The sequence below is a fragment of the Zonotrichia leucophrys genome, chromosome 26, assembly GCF_028769735.1.
Source record: "Zonotrichia leucophrys gambelii isolate GWCS_2022_RI chromosome 26, RI_Zleu_2.0, whole genome shotgun sequence".
Classification (NCBI taxonomy): Eukaryota; Metazoa; Chordata; class Aves; order Passeriformes; family Passerellidae; genus Zonotrichia; species Zonotrichia leucophrys.
In genome coordinates, this window is record NC_088195.1 from 3,503,359 (window position 1) to 3,524,881 (window position 21,523).

General features: G+C 37.6%; 1 protein-coding gene across 1 annotated transcript in view; it reads right to left on the minus strand.

The window, feature by feature from the left end:
- Positions 1-15,139: 15,139 nt before the first annotated feature.
- The window catches only part of ELK4 (ETS transcription factor ELK4), a 45,545-nt gene continuing 39,161 nt past the window's right edge, over positions 15,140-21,523 (minus strand). Inside the window, exons 3-5 of the mRNA XM_064733082.1 lie at positions 20,317-21,252; positions 17,782-17,898; positions 15,140-15,766 (exon numbers count right to left, since the gene is read on the minus strand). Coding sequence (XP_064589152.1) covers positions 15,668-15,766; positions 17,782-17,898; positions 20,317-21,252 — 1,152 coding nt within the window. The 3' untranslated portion in view covers positions 15,140-15,667. The remainder of the gene's footprint in view (positions 15,767-17,781; positions 17,899-20,316; positions 21,253-21,523) is intronic.

Consider the following 21,523-nt stretch of genomic DNA (forward strand, 5'->3'; position numbering starts at 1 on the left):
AATGGAATAAACCACCCGGAATGCAATAAACCACCCGGAATGAAATAAACCACCCCGAATGAAATAAACCACCCGAATGAAATAAACCACCCGGAATGAAATAAACCACCCCGAATGAAATAAACCACTCGGAATGAAATAAACCACCCGGAATGAAATAAACCACCCGGAATGGAATAAACCACCCGGAATGGAATAAACCACCCGGAATGGAATAAACCACCCCGAATGAAATAAACCACCCCGAATGAAATAAACCACCCCGAATGAAATAAACCACTCGGAATGAAATAAACCACCCCGAATGAAATAAACCACTCGGAATGGAATAAACCACCCCGAATGAAATAAACCACTCGGAATGGAATAAACCACCCCGAATGAAATAAACCACCCGGAATGGAATAAACCACCCGGAATGGAATAAACCACCCCGAATGGAATAAACCACCCTGAATGAAATAAACCACCCGGAATGGAATAAACCACCCGGAATGAAATAAACCACCCCGAATGAAATAAACCACCCGGAATGGAATAAACCACCCGGAATGAAATAAACCACCCGGAATGAAATAAACCACCCGGAATGGAATAAACCACCCGGAATGAAATAAACCACTCGGAATGAAATAAACCACCCGGAATGGAATAAACCACTCGGAATGGAATAAACCACCCGGAATGGAATAAACCACCCCGAATGAAATAAACCACCCGGAATGAAATAAACCACCCGGAATGAAATAAACCACCCGGAATGGAATAAACCACCCGGAATGGAATAAACCACCCGGAATCAAATAAACCACCCGGAATGGAATAAACCACCCGGAATGGAATAAACCACCCCGAATGAAATAAACCACTCGGAATGAAATAAACCACCCGGAATGGAATAAACCACCCCGAATGGAATAAACCACTCGGAATGAAATAAACCACCCCGAATGAAATAAACCACCCGGAATGGAATAAACCACCCGGAATGAAATAAACCACCCCGAATGAAATAAACCACCCGGAATGAAATAAACCACCCGGAATGAAATAAACCACCCGGAATGGAATAAACCACCCGGAATGAAATAAACCACCCGGAATGAAATAAACCACCCGGAATGAAATAAACCACCCGGAATGGAATAAACCACCCGGAATGAAATAAACCACCCGGAATGAAATAAACCACCCGGAATCAAATAAACCACCCGGAATGAAATAAACCACCCGGAATGGAATAAACCACCCGGAATGAAATGAAATAAACCACAGGCAAAAAAAAACAACCACAAAAATACATTTACAGCAAAATAAAAACCAAAATCTGTCCTTCCTCGAGCCCCTCCCTGCATGAGAGCATCTCTGGGCCCTGCTGGGAGGAAATGAGCTCCAAAATTTGGGAAAAATTCCTCGTTTGTGGCACAGCAGGGCCGGCGGCTCTGAGAGCATCTCTCGTTCTGGCCTGGCACGTTTGGTAAAACAGAATTCAATTTCTTCTTAATTAAAATCCACCATCACAGTTCTTGGGTAATTAAAATTAAGTTCTGTTAGGTAAAATTAAAATGAGTTTGGTAAAACAGAATTCAATTTCTTCTTAATTCAAATTCACCATCACCGTTCTTGGGCTTGGGAATTCCAAGAATTAAAATTAAGTTGTGGTTGGTAAAATTAAAATTCAAATGAGTTTGGTAAAACAGAGCTCAATTTCTTTTCAATTAAAATTCACCATCACACTTCTTGGGCTTGGGAATTCCAAGAATTAAAATTAAGTTCTGTTTAGTGAAATTAAAATGAGTTCTGTTTGGAAGAGTTAAAATTAAAATTAAAATGAGTTCTGTTCGGTAAAACAGAATTCAATTTCTTCTTAATTAAAATCCACCATCACAGTTCTTGGGTAATTAAAATTAAGTTCTGTTAGGTAAAATTAAAATGAGTTTGGTAAAACAGAATTCAATTTCTTCTTAATTAAAATTCGCCATCACCGTTCTTGGGCTTGGTAATTAAAATTTTCTGTTTGGTGAAATTAAAATTCAAATGAGTTTGGTAAAACAGAATTCAATTTTCTTTTCAATTAAAATTCACCATCACAATTCTTGGGCTTGGGAATTCCAAGAATTAAAATTAAGTTCTGTTTGGTAAAATTAAAATTAAAATGAGTTTGGTAAAACAGAGCTCAATTTCTTTTCAATTAAAATTCGCCATCACACTTCTTGGGCTTGGTAATTCCAAGAATTAAAATTAAGTTCTGTTTGGTGAAATTAAAATTCTGTTTGGTAAAATTAAAATTCAAATGAGTTTGGTAAAACAGAATTCAATTTTCTTCTTAATTAAAATTCGCCATCACAGTTCTTGGGCTTGATAATTCCAAGAATTAAAATTCTTCTTAATTAAAATTCACCATCACAGTTCTCGGGCTCGGTAATTAAGTTCTGTTTGGTAAAATTAAAATTAAAATGAGATTTCTTTGGTGAAACACAGTTCAATTTCTTCTTAATTAAAAATTCACCATCACAATTCTTGGGCTTGGGAATCTGAGTAATTAAAATTCTGTTTGGTAAAATTAAATTTGAGTTCTGTTTGGTAAAACAGAATTCAATTTTCTTCTTAATTAAAAATTCACCATCACAATTCTTGGGCTTGGGAATTCCAAGAATTAAAATTAAGTTCTGTTTGGTAAAATTAAAATTAAAATGAGTTTGGTAAAACAGAACTCAATTTCTTTTCAATTAAAATCCACCATCACAGTTCCTGAGTTTAAAAATGAAATTTAAATTGAGTTTAGAATTAAGTTCAGTTTGGTAAAATTAAAATTAAAATTAAAATCGAGTTCTGTCGGTAAAACAAAGCTCAATTTCTTCTCAATTAAAAATCCACCATCACAGTTCTTGAGTTTAAAAATTAAATTTAAATTAAGTTCAGTTTGGTAAAATTGAAATTAAAATTGAGCTCTGTTGGTAAAACAAAGCTCAATTTTCTTCTCAATTAAAATCCACCATCCCAGTTCTTGGCTTTGGCAATTCCAATCTCCATTTTGGAGAAATAGGGGAAAAAAATCTGAATTTAAGGAAATTTTCACCAGAACAGCACCTGATTTAACAACACTAAAATACAATTTACCTCAATTTTTGATGAACTCCCTCCTCAGCACACTGAAAATTTATATTTTTATATATATATATTATATATAAATATATATATATTATATATTTATATTTATATTCATATTTATATAAATATATTTTATATATATTTATATATATAGTATATATTTATATATATTTTTTATATAAAAATATATATATATTTTAAATTTATAAATTTATATTTATAAAAATTTCTATTTTTACTGAAAGTAAAAAACAAACCAGTCCAAGGAGCAGAAACTTTGTTAAAAATATTTATTTAAAAAAATACAATTGTTTTGCATGTCTGGTTGCACATAACTATGAACATAGGATTGACTTGAATATTTTGCTACAATGCTTTATTTTTTAAAGCCAGCTTGCATTATACAAAGCAAAAATCCCTCTGTCAGTTCTTACAGAAAATAGTTTTAACTATTCCCACCCCATATTTTTATTTTTTAAAAAAAGATTGCCATACATTGATTTTTTTTTGGTTTTTTTGGGTTTTTTTTGCACAAAAATTGAAGCAAAAATAGAAAAAAGTCACCTGATTTCTCAGGAAAGACCTTCGTGAATTTTGAAATAAATTCCCAAAAAGTGCCAAAGCGGCGTTTGTCACTTTGAAGTGTCAGGACAGTGCAAAGAAAATTTAAATTTAAATTTAAAAATTTAAATTTCCATTTAAAAGCTTTTCCTCAAACCTGAAATGTGCTCCAAAAGGAAATTTCAATTTAAAAATTTAAATTTCCATTTAAAAGCTTTTCCTCCTGATTCAATTCAAACCTGAAATGTGCTCCAAAAGGAAATTTCAATTTAAATTTAAAAATTTAAATTTCCATTTAAAAGCTTTTCCTCCTGATTCCATTCAAACCTGAAATGTGCTCCAAAAGGAAATTTCAATTGAAATTTAAAAATTTAAATTTAAATTTTAAAATTTAAATTTAAATTTTTAAAAGCTTTTCCTCCTGATTCGATTCAAACCTGAAATGTGCTCCAAAAGGAAATTTCAATTGAAATTTAAAAATTGAAATTTCCATTTAAAAGCTTTTCCTCCTGATTCCATTCAAACCTGGAATGTGCTCCAAAAGGAAATTTCAATTTCAATTTAAATTTAAATTTTTAGAAGCTTTTCCTCCTGATTCGATTCAAACCTGAAATGTGCTCCAAAAGAAAATTTAAATTTAAATTTAAAAATTTAAATTTCCTTTTAAAAGCTTTTCCTCCTGATTCGATTCAAACCTGAAATGTGCTCCAAAAGGAAATTTCAATTTAAATTTAAAAATTTAAATTTAAATTTCCATTTAAAAGCTTTTCCTCCTGATTCAATTCAAACCTGAAATGTGCTCCCAAAGGAAATTTCAATTGAAATTTAAATTTAAATTTTTAAAAGCTTTTCCTCCTGATTCCATTCAAACCTGAAATGTGCTCCAACACCTCCATCCCTGCCTTAAATCCAGTTAAAATTCAATAATTTGAATTTTTCATGATTTTTACACGCTGAAGGTCTCCCTAAATGTTATCTCCTAAAAGCAAAAAATTTCAATTAACACTGAACAATTACTGAAAAACTTTGGCTATTGATGCACTTGCATTACATACCAGCATTTCTTTATTTTTTATTTTTTATTTTTTATTTTTTAAACACAATGGCGTTAAGATGCTCGAATAAAATATTTCAAAATTAAAAATATAAAATAAAATAAAATATTGAGAAGCAATTCTAGGGTCACCCAGCTGGAACAAGGGGTGACTTTTTGCAGAAAAATTCTCCAGTGTAGGAAGTTTCAAACACTCACTACAACACAATTTTGCCTCTTGAAATTTGTAATATATATATATATATATATTTATATTTATATATATTTATATAGAAAAGGAAAGGAAAAAAAATGTAACTCTGTTCTGGAAAGAGCCACTGGAAATGTTCCCCCTTTTTTTTGGTTTTTTTTGGGTTTTTTTTTGTGGAATTTTCTGGAAATCCCAGCAGGGGAAAAATCCAAAATCCAGAGGGAGGGATTGGCTGCCAAAAATCTGCCAAAAACCCAAAAAGCCTGAGAATTCCAGCCCAAAATCAGCTCCCCAATCCAGATGTGCACGGCAGGAATGCACAGGACAGCACACACAGCTGGATGGGGGCACTGGACTGCCTAAAATTGGATTTAAATTGATTTAAAAATTGATTTAAATGGATTTAAATGGATTTAAATCCCTCTTAGACACAAAGAACTGCCCAGCCCAACCAGCCCAAAATCACCTTCCCAATCCAGATGTGCATTCCAGGAATGGACAGGACAATGCACACAGCTGGAGTGGCTAAAAATTGATTTAAATTGATTTAAATCGATTTAAATGGATTTAAATTTCTTTAAATTGATTTAAATCGCTCTTAGACACAAAGAACTGCCCAGCCCAACCAGCTCCAAAATCAGCTTCCCAATCCAGATGTGCACTCCAGGAATGGACAGGACAATGCACAATGTACACAGCTGGACTGGCTAAAATTTGATTTAAATGGATTAAAATGGATTTAAATTTATTTAAATTTATTTAAATCCTTCTAAACCACAAAACCCTGCCCAGCCCTGCCAGCTCCAAAATCACCATCCCAATCCAGATGTGCATTCCAGGAATGGGCAGGGCAACACACACAGCTGGATTTAAATTGATTTAAATGGATTTAAATGGATTTAAATGGATTTAAATGGATTTAAATCCCTCTTAGACACAAAGAACTGCCCAGCCCAACCAGCTCCAAAATCACCTTCCCAATCCAGATGTGCATTCCAGGAATGCACAGGACAGCACACACAGCTGGACTGGCTAAAAATTGGATTTAAATTGATTTAAAAATGGATTTAAATGGATTTAAATTGATTTAAATCCCTCTTAGACACAAAGAACTGCCCAACCCACATAAACTGGAGCAGCTCCAAAATCACCTTCCCAATCCAGATGTGCACTGCAGGAATGGACAGGACAATGCACACAGCTGGATGGAGGTGCTGGACTGGCAAAAATTTTATTTAAACTTATTTAAATTGATTTAAATCTATTTAAATCCTTCCAAAACACACAAAAAAACCCGAATTAGACCAAGCCAGGGAAGCTGGAGGAGCTCCAAAATCACCTTCCCAATCCAGATGTGCATTCCAGGAATGGACAGGACAACAACACAGCTGGACTGGCTAAAAATTGATTTAAATTGATTTAAATTGATTTAAATTGATTTAAATGGATTTAAATCCCTCTTGGACACAAAGAACTGCCCAGCCCAACCAGCTCCAAAATCACCTTCCCAATCCAGATGTGCATTCCAGGAATGGACAGAACAATGCACACACAGCTGGAGTGGCTAAAAATTGATTTAAATGGATTTAAATGGATTTAAATTGATTTAAATTTATTTAAATCCTTCCAAAACACAAAAATCTGCCCAGCCCAAGGAAGCTGCAGCAGCTCCAAAATCACCTTCCCAATCCAGATGTGCATTCCAGGAATGCACAGGACAGCACACACAGCTGGATGGGGGTGCTGGAGTGGCTAAAATTGGATTTAAATCGATTTAAAAATTGATTTAAATTGATTTAAATCTATTTAAATCCTTCCAAAACACAAAGAACTGCCCAGCCCAACCAGCTCCAAAATCACCTTCCCAATCCAGATGTGCATTCCAGGAATGCACAGGACAATGTACACAGCTGGACTGGCTAAAAATGGATTTAAATGGATTCAAATTAATTTAAATTTATTTAAGTCCCTCTTAGACACAAAGAACTGCCCAGCCCAACCAGCTCCAAAATCACCTTCCCAATCCAGATGTGCATTCCAGGAATGGACAGGACAGCACACACAGCTGGATGGGGGTGCTGGAGTGGCTAAAATTTTATTTAAATTGATTTAAAAATTTATTTAAATTGATTTAAATCTATTTAAATCTCTCTTAGACACAAAGAACTGCCCAGCCCAACCAGCTCCAAAATCACCTTCCCAATCCAGATGTGCATTCCAGGAATGCACAGAACAATGCACGCACAGCTGGACAGGCTAAAAATTTATTAAATTGATTTAAATCGATTTAAATTTATTTAAAATTCTTTAAATTGATTTAAATCCCTCTTAGACACAAAGAACTGCCCAGCCCAACCAGCTCCAAAATCACCTTCCCAATCCAGATGTGCATTCCAGGAATGGGCAGGGCAACACACACAGCTGGATTTAAATGGATTTAAATGGATTTAAATGGATTTAAATGGATTTAAATCCCTTCAAAACATAAAAATCTACCCAGCCCAATACAAGGGAGCTGGAGGAGCTCCAAAATCAGCTTCCCAATCCAGATGTGCACTCCAGGAATGGACAGGACAGCACACACAGCTGGATGGGGGCACTGGAGTGCCTAAAAATTTATTTAAATGGATTTAAATGGATTTAAATGGATTTAAATCCCTTCAAAACATAAAAATCTACCCAGCCCAAGGAAGCTGGAGCAGCCCCAAAATCACCATCCCAATCCAGATGTGCATTCCAGGAATGGACAGGACAACAACACAGCTGGATGGAGGCGCTGGAGTGGCTAAAATTTTATTTAAATTGATTTAAAAATTTATTTAAATTGATTTAAATCTATTTAAATCCTTCCAAAACACAAAGAACTGCCCAATCCAGCCAGCTCCAAAATCACCTTCCCAATCCAGATGTGCATTCCAGGAATGGACAGGACAGCGCAGCTGGACTGGCTAAAAATTGATTAAAATTGATTTAAATTGATTTAAATGGATTTAAATGGATTTAAATTGATTTAAATGGATTCAAATTTATTTAAATCTCTCCAAAACACAAAAAACTGCCCAGGCCAGGAAAGTTGGAGCAGCTCCAAAATCACCTTCCCAATCCAGATGTGCATTCCAGGAATGGACAGAACAATGCACACACAGCTGGAGTGGCTAAAAATTGATTTAAATGGATTTAAATGGATTTAAATTGATTTAAATCCTTCCAAATCACAAAGAACTGCCCAGCCCAACCAGCTCCAAAATCACCTTCCCAATCCAGATGTGCACTCCAGGAATGGGCAGGACAGCGCACACAGCTGGATGGGGATGCTGGAGTGGCTAAAATTGGATTTAAATCGATTTAAATGGATTTGAATTTATTTAAATTGATTTAAATTTATTTAAATCTCTCCAAAACACAAAAAACTGCCCAGGCCAGGGAAGCTGGAGGAGCTCCAAAATCACCTTCCCCATCCAGATGTGCACTGCAGGAATGGGCAGGACAATGTACACACAGCTGGAGTGGCTAAAATTTGATTTAAATCAATTTAAATGGATTTAAATGGATTCAAATTGATTTAAATGGATTTAAATTGATTTAAATCAATTTAAATCCCTCTTAGACACAAAGAACTGCCCAATCCAGCCAGCTCCAAAATCACCATCCCAATCCAGATGTGCATTCCAGGAATGGACAGGACAACAACACAGCTGGAGTGGCTAAAAATTGATTAAAATTAATTTAAATATATTTAAATTTATTTAAATTTATTTAAATCCTTCTAAACCCCAAGCCCTGCCCCGCTGCTGGCTCTGTGCTGCTCCCCAGGATTTTCCCTCCCCCATTCCTGTGGATTCCCTGAATCTCCGTTATCACCACCGGCATTTTCCCTGGAATTTTAATTTTATTTTTATTTTTTTTCCCTTTTTTTATTTTGATTTTTGATTTTTTTTAATTCCAAAATTGACTCCTCAGCTGGGAAAGCAGAGGGGAAAAAAGCAGAAAATGATTCCATTGGTGCTGAGCCTGGGAGGGACGGGAGGCCAAAGGGTAACACTGCAAAAACAGGGAAAAAAGGGATTTGGGGAAAAAAGGGAATTTTTTAGGGTCATTTTTGGAAAAAAGGGAATTTTAGGAGCATTTTTAGAAAATTTTAGGACCATTTTTGGAAAATTTCAGGATCATTTTTGGAAAAAAGGGAATTTTTTTAGGACCATTTTTGGAAAAGGGAATTTTAGGATCATTTTTCAAAAAAAGGGAATTTTAGGATCATTTTTTGAAAAGGGAATTTTAGGATCAATTTTTGGAATTTTAGGGTCATTTCTGGAAAAAAAGGGAATTTTAGGGATCATTTTTGGAATTTTAGCATCGTTTTTGGAAATGGGAATTTTAGGACCATTTTTGGAATTTTAGGGTCATTTTTGGAAAAAAGGGAATTTCAGGGTCATTTTTCCAAAGCTACAAAGAATAAATCTCAACCCCGTTCACAGAAAATAAAACCAAAAAAAATTTGTGCAACTGAACAACAGCACAATAACAACAATTAAAAAATAAAATAAAATAAAATAAAATAAAATAAAATAAAATAAAATAAAATAAAATCAAATCAATTCCACACAGTTCTAGGGAGCAGTTTTAAAGCTTGGGGGAAAAAAATAAAAATAAAAATAAAAAATTAAAAATAAAATAAAATAAAAATAAAATAAAATAATATTAAAAAAAATCTAAAAAAAAAAAAAAAAAAATAAAAATAAAATAAAATTAAAATTAAATAAAAATAAAAGAAAAATAAAATAATAATAAAAATATAAAAAAAAAATAAAATAAAATAAAATAAAATAAAAATATAAATAAAATATAAATAAAATAAAATTAAAATAAAATAAAATAAAAATAAAATAAAAGAAAAATAAAATGAAAATACTAATAATAAAAAAATAAAATAAAATAAAAATAAAATAAAAGAAAAGAAAAATAAAATAAAATAAAAATAAAGCCACCAAAGGAGCTGGGGTTGGACACAGCAACACTGCAGCCTCAGAGCCTTCCTAAAACACAGAAAATTCACCCAAAAATGAATTAAAAATTCAAAATAAACCAGAAATTATTCCAGTTTTTCCTGCTGCAATGGGCACTGGCTCCTCAAACATCAAAAATTCCAAATTCTCCTGATTTGAGAGGAAAATCTCCTGCAGGATGGGGAGATTTATTAAATTTATATTTATATTTATATGGAAATTTGGATATTTATATGGAATTTTGGGATATTTATATGGATATATATATATCCCAAAATATTATATATATTGGGATATGTATAATATTTTCTATTATAAATATCCCAATATATTTAATATTTTATCCCTATATATATATATTATATATATTGGGATATATATATCCCAAATATATTTTTGGATATTTATATGGAATTTTGGGATATTTAAATGGAATTTTTGGGATATTTATATGGATTTTTGGGATATTTATATGGATTTTGGGATATTTATATGGATTTTGGATTTTTTTACTTTTCCTGCCTTATTTCTTTTATTTTCCCTGCCTTATTTTTATTTTTCCTGCTTTATTTTTTTATTTTTTTCCTGCATAATTTTAATTTTTCCTGCCTCATTTTTTTTATTTTTCCTGCTTTATTTTTTTATTTTTCCTGCCTCATATTTTTATTTTCTCTGCTTCATTTTTTTATTTTTCCTGCCTTATTTCTTTTATTTTTCCTGCCTTATTTTTATTTTTCCCACCTCATATTTTCATTTTTATTTTCCCTGCATAATTTTTATTTTCCCTGCCTTATTTTTATTTTTCCTGCTTTATTTTTTATTTTTCCTGCCTTATTTTTATTTTTCCTGCCTCATTTTTTTTATTTTTATTTTTCCTGCTTTATTTTTTATTTTTCCTGTATAATTTTTATTTTTCCTGCCTCATTTTTTAATTTTCCTGTATAATTTTTATTTTTCCTGCTTTATTTTTCCTTCCTTATTTTTATTTTTCCTCCCTTATTTTTTTATTTTTCCTGTGTAATTTTTATTTTTCCTGCTTTATTTTTTTAATTTTCCCTGCATAAATTTTTGATTTTTCCTGTTTTATTTTTCCCATTTCCACAGGAAAATCTGGATTTCTGTGGAATTTTCTCGGCGAGGAGCAGGAACCCACAAATATTTATTTTTTTAAGCTTTAACCCTCTATATAAAAAATAAAAACCATTTAACTGCACAAATTTTACAAATTTTACAACAGCTAAAATTGGCTTTTCTCCACAAAGGGAATAAAGGGAATAAAGGGAAGCAATTAAATTGCAATTTTTTAGTGCTTATTAATGAATTTTTAATTCAAATCCCAGCCTGAAAATACCAAAAAAATTCAAAATATTCTTTGGCCAACCTGACCCAAAAAGTGCTATTTATTTATAAACAGAAATTTCTCAGAAATTTCTCCAAATATTTAAAAACAAAATTAAAAAATAATTCCAGATATTCCTGATTCGTTTTTGCATTTCAAAAAATTAAAATAAAATGAAAATAAAAATGGGAATATTGCACATTTTAAGGGCAATTTTGAATTATTTTCATTTTTTTGATATTCCTGATTCGTTTTTGCATTTCAAAAAAATCAAAATAAAATGAAAATAAAAATGGGAATATTGCACATTTTGAGAGCAATTTTGAATTATTTTCATTTTTTTTGCCTCTGACAGGAGCCAATGTAAAAAGAGAAAAAATTCAACTAAAAATTGAATTTTTTCTCTTTTTTTTCTCCCATTTTTCCCCTTTTTGAGCAAGCAAACAACGCCCAAAAAATAAAATTATTCCACCCACCTGTCACTTAAGAAATACACAAAAATGGGGTTTTTTAATTTTTCAATATCAGGATATAGAAAATGGAAAAATCAAAGAAAAATCCTGGGTTTTGTGGCTTTTAAAGGGAATTTCAAGCCTGAAAAAATGGCAGAAAAAAGAAGAAAATTTTGGGAAAAATTTGAATTTTCCATGGGATGAGTGGAATATTGACAATAAACAACGGCAGCTCCTCGGGCTCTGAGGATGAGGAAGGAAAAGGGATTTTTTGGGAATTTTTATGGGGAAAATCCTCTAAAAAATAACCCCAAAATCAACATTTTCAGTGCAAAATTTGGGGTAAAAATTGGGAAAAAATGGAATTTTCCATGTGGGGAAAAGCAGGAAAATTTTAAAGAGTTGTGAGGGAAAAAAGAGAATTTTTCTGGGATTTTTTATGGGGAAAATCCTCTAAAAAATGACCCCAAAATCAACAGTTCCACTGCAAAATTTGGGGTAAAAACTGGGAAAATTTTGAGTTTTTCTGGAATTGCAGTCAGGGAAAACCTCCCCTAAAATCCAGGGAAAATTCCACTAAAATCCAAGGAAAATTCCACTAAAATCCAGGGAAAATGCCACCAAAATCCAGGGAAAATTCCCTAAAATCCAGGGGAAATTCCACTAAAATTCCACAAAAAATTCCACTAAAATCCAGGGAAAATTGCACTAAAATCCAAGGAAAATTCCCTAAAATCCAGGGGAAATTCCATCAAAATCCAGATAAAATTCCTTAAAATCCAGGGAAAATTCCACAAAAATTCCACAAAAAATTCCACCAAAATCCAGGGAAAATTCCCTGAAATCCAGGGAAAATTCCACCAAAATCCAGGGGAAATTCCACTAAAATTCCACAAAAAATTCCACAAAAATCCAGGGAAAATTCCACTAAAATCTATGGAAAATTCCCTAAAATCCAGGAGAAATTACACAAAAATCCAGGGAAAATTCCCCAAAATCACACGGAAAATTCCCTAAAATCCAGGGAAAATTCCACTAAAATCTATGGAAAATTCCCCAAAATCCAGGGAAAATTCCACTAAAAACCAAGGAAAATTCCACAAAATCCAGGGCAAATTCCACTAAAATTCCACAAAAACCAAGGAAAATTCCACCAAAACCAAGGAAAATTCCACTAAAATCCAGGGAAAATTCCACTAAAATCCAGGGAAAATTCCTCCAAAACCAAGGAAAATTTTACTAAAATCCAGGGAAAATTCCACAAAAATTCCACAAAAAATTCCACTAAAATCCATGGAAAATTCCCTAAAATCCAGGAGAAATTACACCAAAATCCAGGGAAAATTCCACTAAAATTCCACAAAAAATTCCACTAAAAACCAAGGAAAATTCCACCAAAATCCACATAAAATTCCCTAAAATCCAGGGAAAATTCCACAAAAACCAGGAAAAATTCCCTAAAATCCAGGGAAAATTCACTAAAATCTATGGAAAATACCCTAAAATTCACGGAAAATTCCCCCAAAATCCAAGGAAAATCCCACTAAAATCCAGGGAAAATTCCACCAAAATCCAGGGAAAATTCCCTAAAATCCAGGGAAAATTCCACAAAAAATTCCACCAAAACCAGGGAAAATTCCCTAAAATCCAGGGAAAATTCCACAAAACCCAAGAGAAATCCCTCAAAACTGCAGGAAAACCCTCCCAGAACTTGCAGGAAAACCTCCTAAAATTGCAAGAAAAGCCCCTAAAATTCAGGGAAAACCTCCCAAAATTACAGAAAATCCTCCCAAGAACTGCAAGAAAATCCTCCCAAAACTGCAGGAAAACCTCCCAAATTTGCAGGAAATCCTCCCAAAATTACAAGAAAACCCCAAAATTTCAGGAAAACCCCAAAATTACAGGAAAATCCCAAAAGAAATCCTCCCAGAACTGCAAGAAAACCCCCTAAAACTCAGGAAAACCTCCCAAGAACTGCAAGAAAAATCTCCAAAACTACAAGAAAATCCCAAAATTTCAGGAAAACCCCAAAATTGCAGGAAAATCCCAAAATTGCAGGAAAATCCTCCCAGAATTGCAGGAAAATCCCAAAGGAAATCCTCCCAAAACTGCAAGAAAAACCTCCCAAAATTGCAGGAAAATTCCCCAAAATTACAACAAAAACCTCCCAAAATTACAGGAAAATCCCAAAACTGCAGGAAAATCCTCCCAGATTTGCAGGAAAACCTCCCCAAAATTACAAGAAAACCCCAAAATTACAGGAAAATCCCAAAGGAAATCCTCCCAAAACTCCAAGAAAATCCCAAAACCGCAAGAAAACCTCCCAAGAACTGCAGGAAAAACCTCCTGAAACTGCAGGAAAATCCTCCCAAATTTGCAGGAAAAACCCTCCCAGAATTGCAGGAAAATCCTCCCAAAATTCCAAGAAAATTCCAAATTTGCAGGAAAACCTCCCAAAACTACAACCCCAAAACTGCAGGAAAATCCCAAATTTGCAGGAAAATCCTCCCAAGAATTGCAGGAAAAACCTCCCAAAATTACAACAAAAACCTTCCAAAACTACAAGAAAACCCAAAATTGCAGAGAAACCTCCCAAAATTTCAGGAAAATCCCAAAATTTCAGGAAAATCCCAAAATTACAAGAAAAACCTCCCAATATTGCAGGAAATCCTCCCCAAATTACAAGAAAACCTCCCAAAACTGCAGGAAATCCTCCCAAAATTACAGGAAAATCCCAAAACTACAAGAAAATCCTCCCAATATTGCAGGAAAATTCCCCAGAACTGCAAGAAAACCCCAAAACTACAGGAAAATCCCAAAACTGCAGGAAATCCTCCCAAAATTGCAAGCAAAACCTCCCAGAACTGCAAGAAAACCCCAAAACTGCAGGAAAATTCCCCAAAATTAGAACAAAAACCTTCCAAAATTACAGGAAAATTCCCCAAAATTGCAGGAAAACCTCCAAGAATTGCAGGAAAATCTCCCAAAACTTCAACAAAAACCTCCCGAAATTGCAAGAAAACCCCAAAATTTCAGGAAAATCCCAAAATTACAGGAAAACCCCAAAGGAAAACCTCCCAAAACTCCAAGAAAACCTCCCAAAATTGCAGGAAAAACCCTCCCAGAATTGCAGGAAAATCCTCCCAAAATTCCAAGAAAACCCCAAAATTTCAGGAAAACCCCAAAATTTCAGGAAAACCCCAAAATTTCAGGAAAATCCCAAAATTCCAAGAAAACCCCAAAATTCCAAGAAAACCCTCCCAGGCTGTGGCACCAGAACCGTTCAGACTCCACCCTGCAAATCCGCGAGAAACCAACGGGAAATTTCCAAAATTCCACCCCCAAAAATTCCACAAAATTGGAAAAAATAAATCCTTGAAGAAAACAAAATAATAATAAATTCTCCCTGTGATAAAATAAAATGAAAATAAAATCAAGCAGGAAAATTCTGGTTTTTTTGTTGCTGCAGAAATCGTGATTTGGGCGATATTCCCACCTCGATATTCCCAAATTTTTTATTTTTTTTTCCTGGAATTCCAGCTTCCATCAGGATTTCGGGATTCTCCTTGCTGAGCACAGGAACAGAGAAAGTTTTTTATTTTTTTGTTTGATTTTTTTCTCCCAAAAAAAGTCACAAAGAAAATCCTCCTTTAGTGCTGTCGGTGCTGCAAAATCTCCCAAAAAAATTCCAAAATTTTTCTTTTTGGATTTTGGGAAAAAAAAAATTCCAAAGTTGAGGAGGAGAAAAAATTCGGAGCTGCAGCTCCTATTAAGGCGTTTGCATAAACATTCCCAACCTGGGTTCTTCCAAAAAAATTCAGATTTTTGCACCAAAAAAATGATTTTTTTTTGGTTTTTTTTTTGGATTTGGGAATGGTAACAACTCCAAGTGTTGAGATCAGTGGAATTATGAATTTTTTTTGTTTTTTTGGTAAAAAATAAATTTATTTTTTTGTGCTATGTCTTCTGCAGGTCTGGGGAAAAGGGGCCGGGGGTGGAGGGTCCGTCCAGTCCTGACAGGGTGAAGGGGCCGTGGCTGTTGAGCACGGATGGAAACTGAAAAATAAAATTAAATAAAATTAAATTAAATTAAATTAAATTAAATTAAATAATCAGCAAAAAAAAATTTCATTTCATTCGATGGTTTTTTGGAATATTTGGGTGTAAAAAGGGAAAAAAATGAATGTGGTAAGGGAATGAAGGGAAAGCAGCTCGGTGCTGTTGTGGATTTTAATTGAATTTTTAATGGCTGGGAAAAATGGGATTTATGGGAAAAATGGAATTTATGGGGAATGGGAATTCCTGGGAAAAATGGGATTTATGGGAAAAATGGAATCACTGGGGAATGGGAATGTCTGGGAAATGGGAATCCCTGGGAAAAATGGAATTTATGGGAAAAAATGGAATTTCTGGGGAATGGGAATTCCTGGGAAATGGGAATCCTTGGGAAAAATGGAATTTATGGGAAAAAATGGAATTCCTGGGAAATGGGAATCCCTGGGAAAAATGGGAATCCCTGGGAAATGGGAATTCCTGGGAAAATGGAATTTCTATGGAAAATGGGAATCCCTGGGAAAAATGGAATTTATGGGAAAAATTGAATCACTGGGGAATGGGAATCCCTGGGAAAAATGGAATTTATGGGAAAAAATGGAATCTCTGGGAAATGGGAATCCCTGGGAAATGGGAATCCTGGGAAAAAATTGAATCCTTGGATAATGGGAATCTGGGAAATGGGAATTCCTGGAAAAGGGAAACCTCTGGGAAATGGGAATCCCTGGGGAAAATGGAATTTATGGGAAAAATGGAATTCCTGGGAAATGGGAATCCCTGGGAAAATGGGATTTCTGGGAAAAAAATGGAATCCTTGGATAATGGGAATCTGGGAAATGGGAATCCCTGGGGAAAATGGAATTTATGGGAAAAATGGAATTCCTGGACAATGGGAATCCCTGGGAAAAATGGAATTTATGGGAAAAAATGGAAGCTCTGGGAAATGGAAATCCATGGAGAATGGGAATCCCTGGGAAAGCGGAATCCCTGGGAGAATGGGAATCCTTGGAAAGATGGGGATCCCTGGGAAATGGGGATCCCTGGGAAAAATGGGATTTATGGGAAAAATGGAATCACTGGGAAATGGGAATTCCTGGGAATGGGAATCCCTGGGAAAATGGAATTCCTGGGAAAAATGGAATTCCTGGGAAAAAATGGAATCCCTAGACAATGGGAACCCCTGGGAAATGGGAATTTCTGGGAAATGGGAATCTCTGGGAAAAATGGAATTCCTGGGAAATGGGAACCCCTGGGAATGGGAACCCCTGGGAAAAGGGAATCCCTGGGAAAAGAGGAACCTCTGGACAATGGCACTCCCTGGGGAATGGGAATCCTTGGAAAATGGGAATGCCTGGGACATGGGAATCCCTGGAAAAGGGGAATCCCTGAACAATGGGAACCCCTGGAAAATGGGAATCTCTGAGAATCCCTGGAAAAGGGGAACCCCTGGACAATGGCATTCCCTGGGAAATGGGAACCCCTGGAAGAGGGGAATCCCTGGGAATGCCTGGGGAATGGGAATCCCTGGGAAAAGGGGAATCCCTGGGAAAATGGGAACCCCTGGAAAATGGGAATCCCTGGGAATCAGAATGCCTGGGAAATGGGGAATCCCTGGAAAAGGGGAACCCCTGGGAATGGCATTCCCTGGGGAATGGGAATCCCTGGAAGAGGGGAATCCCTGGGAATCCCTGGGAAATGGGAATGCCTGGCAAATGGCTGGGAATCCCTGGGAAATGGGAACCCCTGGACAATGGCATTCCCTGGGGAATGGGAATCCCTGGGAGATGGGAATCCCTGGAAAAGGGGAACCCCTGGGAATGGCACTCCCTGGGGAATGGGAATTCCTGGGAATGGGAATCCCTGGGAATTCCTGGGAAAAGGGGAATCCTTGGAAAAGGGGAACCCCTGGACAATGGCATTGACTGGGGATGGGAATCCCTGGGAAATGGGAACCCCTGGACAATGGCATTCCCTGAGAAATGGGAATGCCTGGGAATCCCTGGGAATGGCGGCCGTACCTGGAAGAGGGAGCTGGCTCCCTGCAGGCGGGCGGGGCTGAGCGGCGCCACCGGGCTCAGGGTGCTCCAGAAGTGGATGCTGGAGAGCAGCGGGCTGGGCGTCAGCAGGATGGGCGTCTGCAACGGACACAGGGTCAGGGCGGAACTATGGAATCCTGGCTTCCCATGGAATTATGGCCTGCCCCATGGAATTACAGCCTTTCCCACAGAACTCTGGCTTTTCCATGGAATTACAGCCTTTTCCATGGAATTACAGCCTGCCCCGCGGAATTACGGCTTTTCCATGGAATTACGGCTTTCCATGGAATTACGGCTTTCCATGGAATTACGGCTTTCCATGGAATTATGGCTTTTCCATGGAATTACGGCTTTCCATGGAATTACAGCCTTCCCCATGGAATTCCACCATGGAAATTCCAGCCTTTCCCCACAGAATTACACTATGGAAATTCCAGCCTTTCCCCACAGAATTCCAGCCTTTTCCATGGAATTCCAGCAGGGGAAATCCAGTCCTTCCTGTGGAATTCCAGCCTTTCCCCATGGAATTCCAGCTTTTCCATCTTTCCCATGGAATTCCAGCCTTTCCATGGAATTACAGCCTGCCCCACGGAATTACAGCTTTTCCATGGAATTCCACCCTTTTCCATGGAATTACAGCCTTTCCCATGGAATTCTGGCTTTTCCATGGAATTACAGCCTTTTCCACGGAATTACGGCTTTCCATGGAATTACAGCCTGCCCCACAGAATTACGGCTTCCCATGGAATTACGGCTTTCCCCATGAAATTCCAGCCTTTCCCCAAAGAATTACACCATGGAAATTCCAGCCTTTTCCATGGAATTACAGCCTTCTCCACGGAATTCCAGCATGGAAATTCCAGCCTTTCCCCATGGAATTACAGCCTTTTCCATGGAATTACAACCTTTCCATGGAATTACGGCTTTCCATGGAATTACGGCTTTCCCATGGAATTACGGCCTTTCCCCATGGAATTCCAGCAAGGAAATTCCAGCCTTTCCATGGAATTCTGGCTTTTCCATGGAATTACAGCCTGCCCCGCGGAATTACGGCTTTCCATGGAATTACGGCTTTTCCAGCCTTTCCCCATGGAATTCCAGCCTTTCCCTATGGATTTCCAAAACCTTCCCTATGAAATTCCAGCCTTCCTCATGGAATTCCAGCTTTTCGCCATGGAATTCCAGCTTTTCCATGGAATTCCAGCCTTTCCCATGGAATTCCAGCTTTTCCCACGGAATTCCAGCCATTCCCCATGGAAATCGTTTTTCCCAAGGAATTCCAGCTTTTCCTGTAGAATTCCAGCCCTTCCCTATGGAATTCCAGCAGGGAATTTCCAACCTTTCTCCACTGAATTCCAGCCTTCCCTGTGGAATTCCAGCAGAGAAATTCCAGCTTTTCCCAGTGAATTCCAGCTTTTCCAGCCTTTCCTGTGGAATTCCAGCACAGAAAATTCCAGCCTTTCCCCTGGAATTCCAGCAGGAAAATTTCCAGCCTTTCCCCATGGAATTCCCGCATTCCCCATGGAAATCCAGCTTTTCCCAAGGAATTCCACATTTTCCTGTAGAATTCCAGCCCTTCCCTATGGAATTCCAGCTCTTCCAGCCTTTTCCCCACGGAATTCCAGCCTTTCTTGTGGAATTCCAGCTTTTCGTGTGGAATTACAGCCTTTCCCATGGAATTCCAGCTGAGAAATTCCAGCTTTTCCTATGGAATTCCAGTCTTTCCCTATGACATTCCAGCCTTCCTCATGGAAATCCAGCTTTTCCCCTGGAATTCCAGCTTTTCCTGTAGAATTCCAACCCCTTCCCCATAGAATTCCAGCTTTTCCAGCCCTTCCTGTAGAATTCCAGCAGGGAAAATTCCAGCCTTTCCCCATGGAATTCCAGCCTTTCCCCACAGAATTCCAGCCTTTCCCCATGGAATTCCAGCCTTTGGTGAATTAACACCAAATTTCTGTTTGATTAAACCAAAAAAAAACCAAAAAACCCAAGCAGGGAGTGACATCGTGAGTTTCAAATCCCTGCATACAATGAACAATTCATTTCCTTAGGCTGGCTGTTTTCGTGCATAACATCATCACTATTGTTAGTTTAAACAAAAAACAAAAAAACCCAAAAAAAAACCAAAAAAAAAAGAAGAAAAAGGAGAAAGCAGGAAGGGAATGGAGGGAGATTTAATAACCTGAGGGAAAAAAGAAGAAAGCAGGAAGGGGATTGAGGGAGGTTTGATCACCTGAGAGAAAAGGAGAAATCAGGAAGGGAATTGAGGGAGATTTGATCACCTGAGAGAAAAGGAGAAAGCAGGAAGGGAATGGAGGGAGATTTGATCACCTGAGAGAAAAGAAGGAAGCAGGAAGGGAACTGAGGGAGATTTGATCACCTGAGAGAAAAGGAGAAAGCAGGAAAGGAACTGAGGGAGATTTGATCACCTGAAAAAAGGAGAAAGCAGGAAGGGAATGGAGGGAGATTTGAGAGAAAAAGAGGAAGCAGGAAGGGAACTGAGGGAGATTTGGTCACCTGAGAGAAAAGTGCAGGAGTCAGAGAGGCCGTGGGCAGGGAAGGGCTCAGGATGCCCAGCGGGCTGGGGTCGCTGCCCGTGATGACCAGGGTGGGGGCCAGCTCCAGCCCTTTGGGTTTCTTCGCTCTGGAGAGGTGATTGGCGATCTCCTTCTCCATCCCGGCGGGATCCTGCTGCTCCCCGGGCTCCGGGGAGGGCGGCTGCAGGCTGGGCGCCGCCTCCAGCTGCTGCGAGCTCCCCGACTCCATGTCCGTGTCAATGTCCAGCTCGGGGTTGGAGCTCAGCGGCGGCGAGGGCGGCGCCGAGGGCGCCTGGAGCGCGGGGGACACTGAGGCGAGGGGCGGGGTGGGGGCGTAGCCGGAGCTCAGGCTCGGCAGAGGGGCCGGAGGAGCTTCGGGAACGCTGAGCTTGGGCAGCACGAGGCTCTCCAGGGTGTGCAGCGGCTCCTCGGAGCTCAGCGGCAGCGAGGAGGCCGCGGCGGGGCCGGCGGAGGCCGCGGAGGTGACGGCCGCAGCTGAGGGGCTGCTGGACACCAGCGGGGCACAGGGCGGCTTTTTGGAGGGCACGGTGACAAATTTGATGACGGAAGGGGTGGTGGCGTCCTGAGGTTTCTTCTCCGCCAGCTTCTCGGCCGGGTTCTCGATTTTGATGGACCTGAAGAGCTTCACGCTGGAGGAGTTGAGGGAGTTGAGGGTGAAGGAGGAGTACAGGCCTGAGTGGATGTAATCGTTGCGGCTCGAGGATTTCGCACAGGATTGGGATTTCTCCTTGCCGCAGCTCTCCGCCTCCTTGGGGGTGCTGGTGACCTCCCCAAATCCAGGAATTTCGGGGTCCCCCTCCATCCTGCCCACCACAAGGGGGTCCATGTTCAGGATCTCGGGGTAGGAAACGAATTTGTACACAAATTTCTTGCCGTTCACCTTCTTGATGATATTCTGGTGGAGGAGAAGACAAAAGTATATTTAGATCTTTCTCCAGATTAATTTTCTTCCTGCAAACACTGCCTAAAATAGGCAGAGGAATTAAAGTCTGTAATCTTTCGGCCAAAAAAAAAAAATAAAAAAAAAGAATGTTTCGTCTTTTCCTGTTTTAAAAACACCCTGAGTGTTCCAGTTCTGTTCTTGGAGCTGGCAGACAAAACACTGCAACAGGTGAGCTTAACCTGACATTAAACACACTAAAAACAGCTTAAAAAATGCCAAGAAA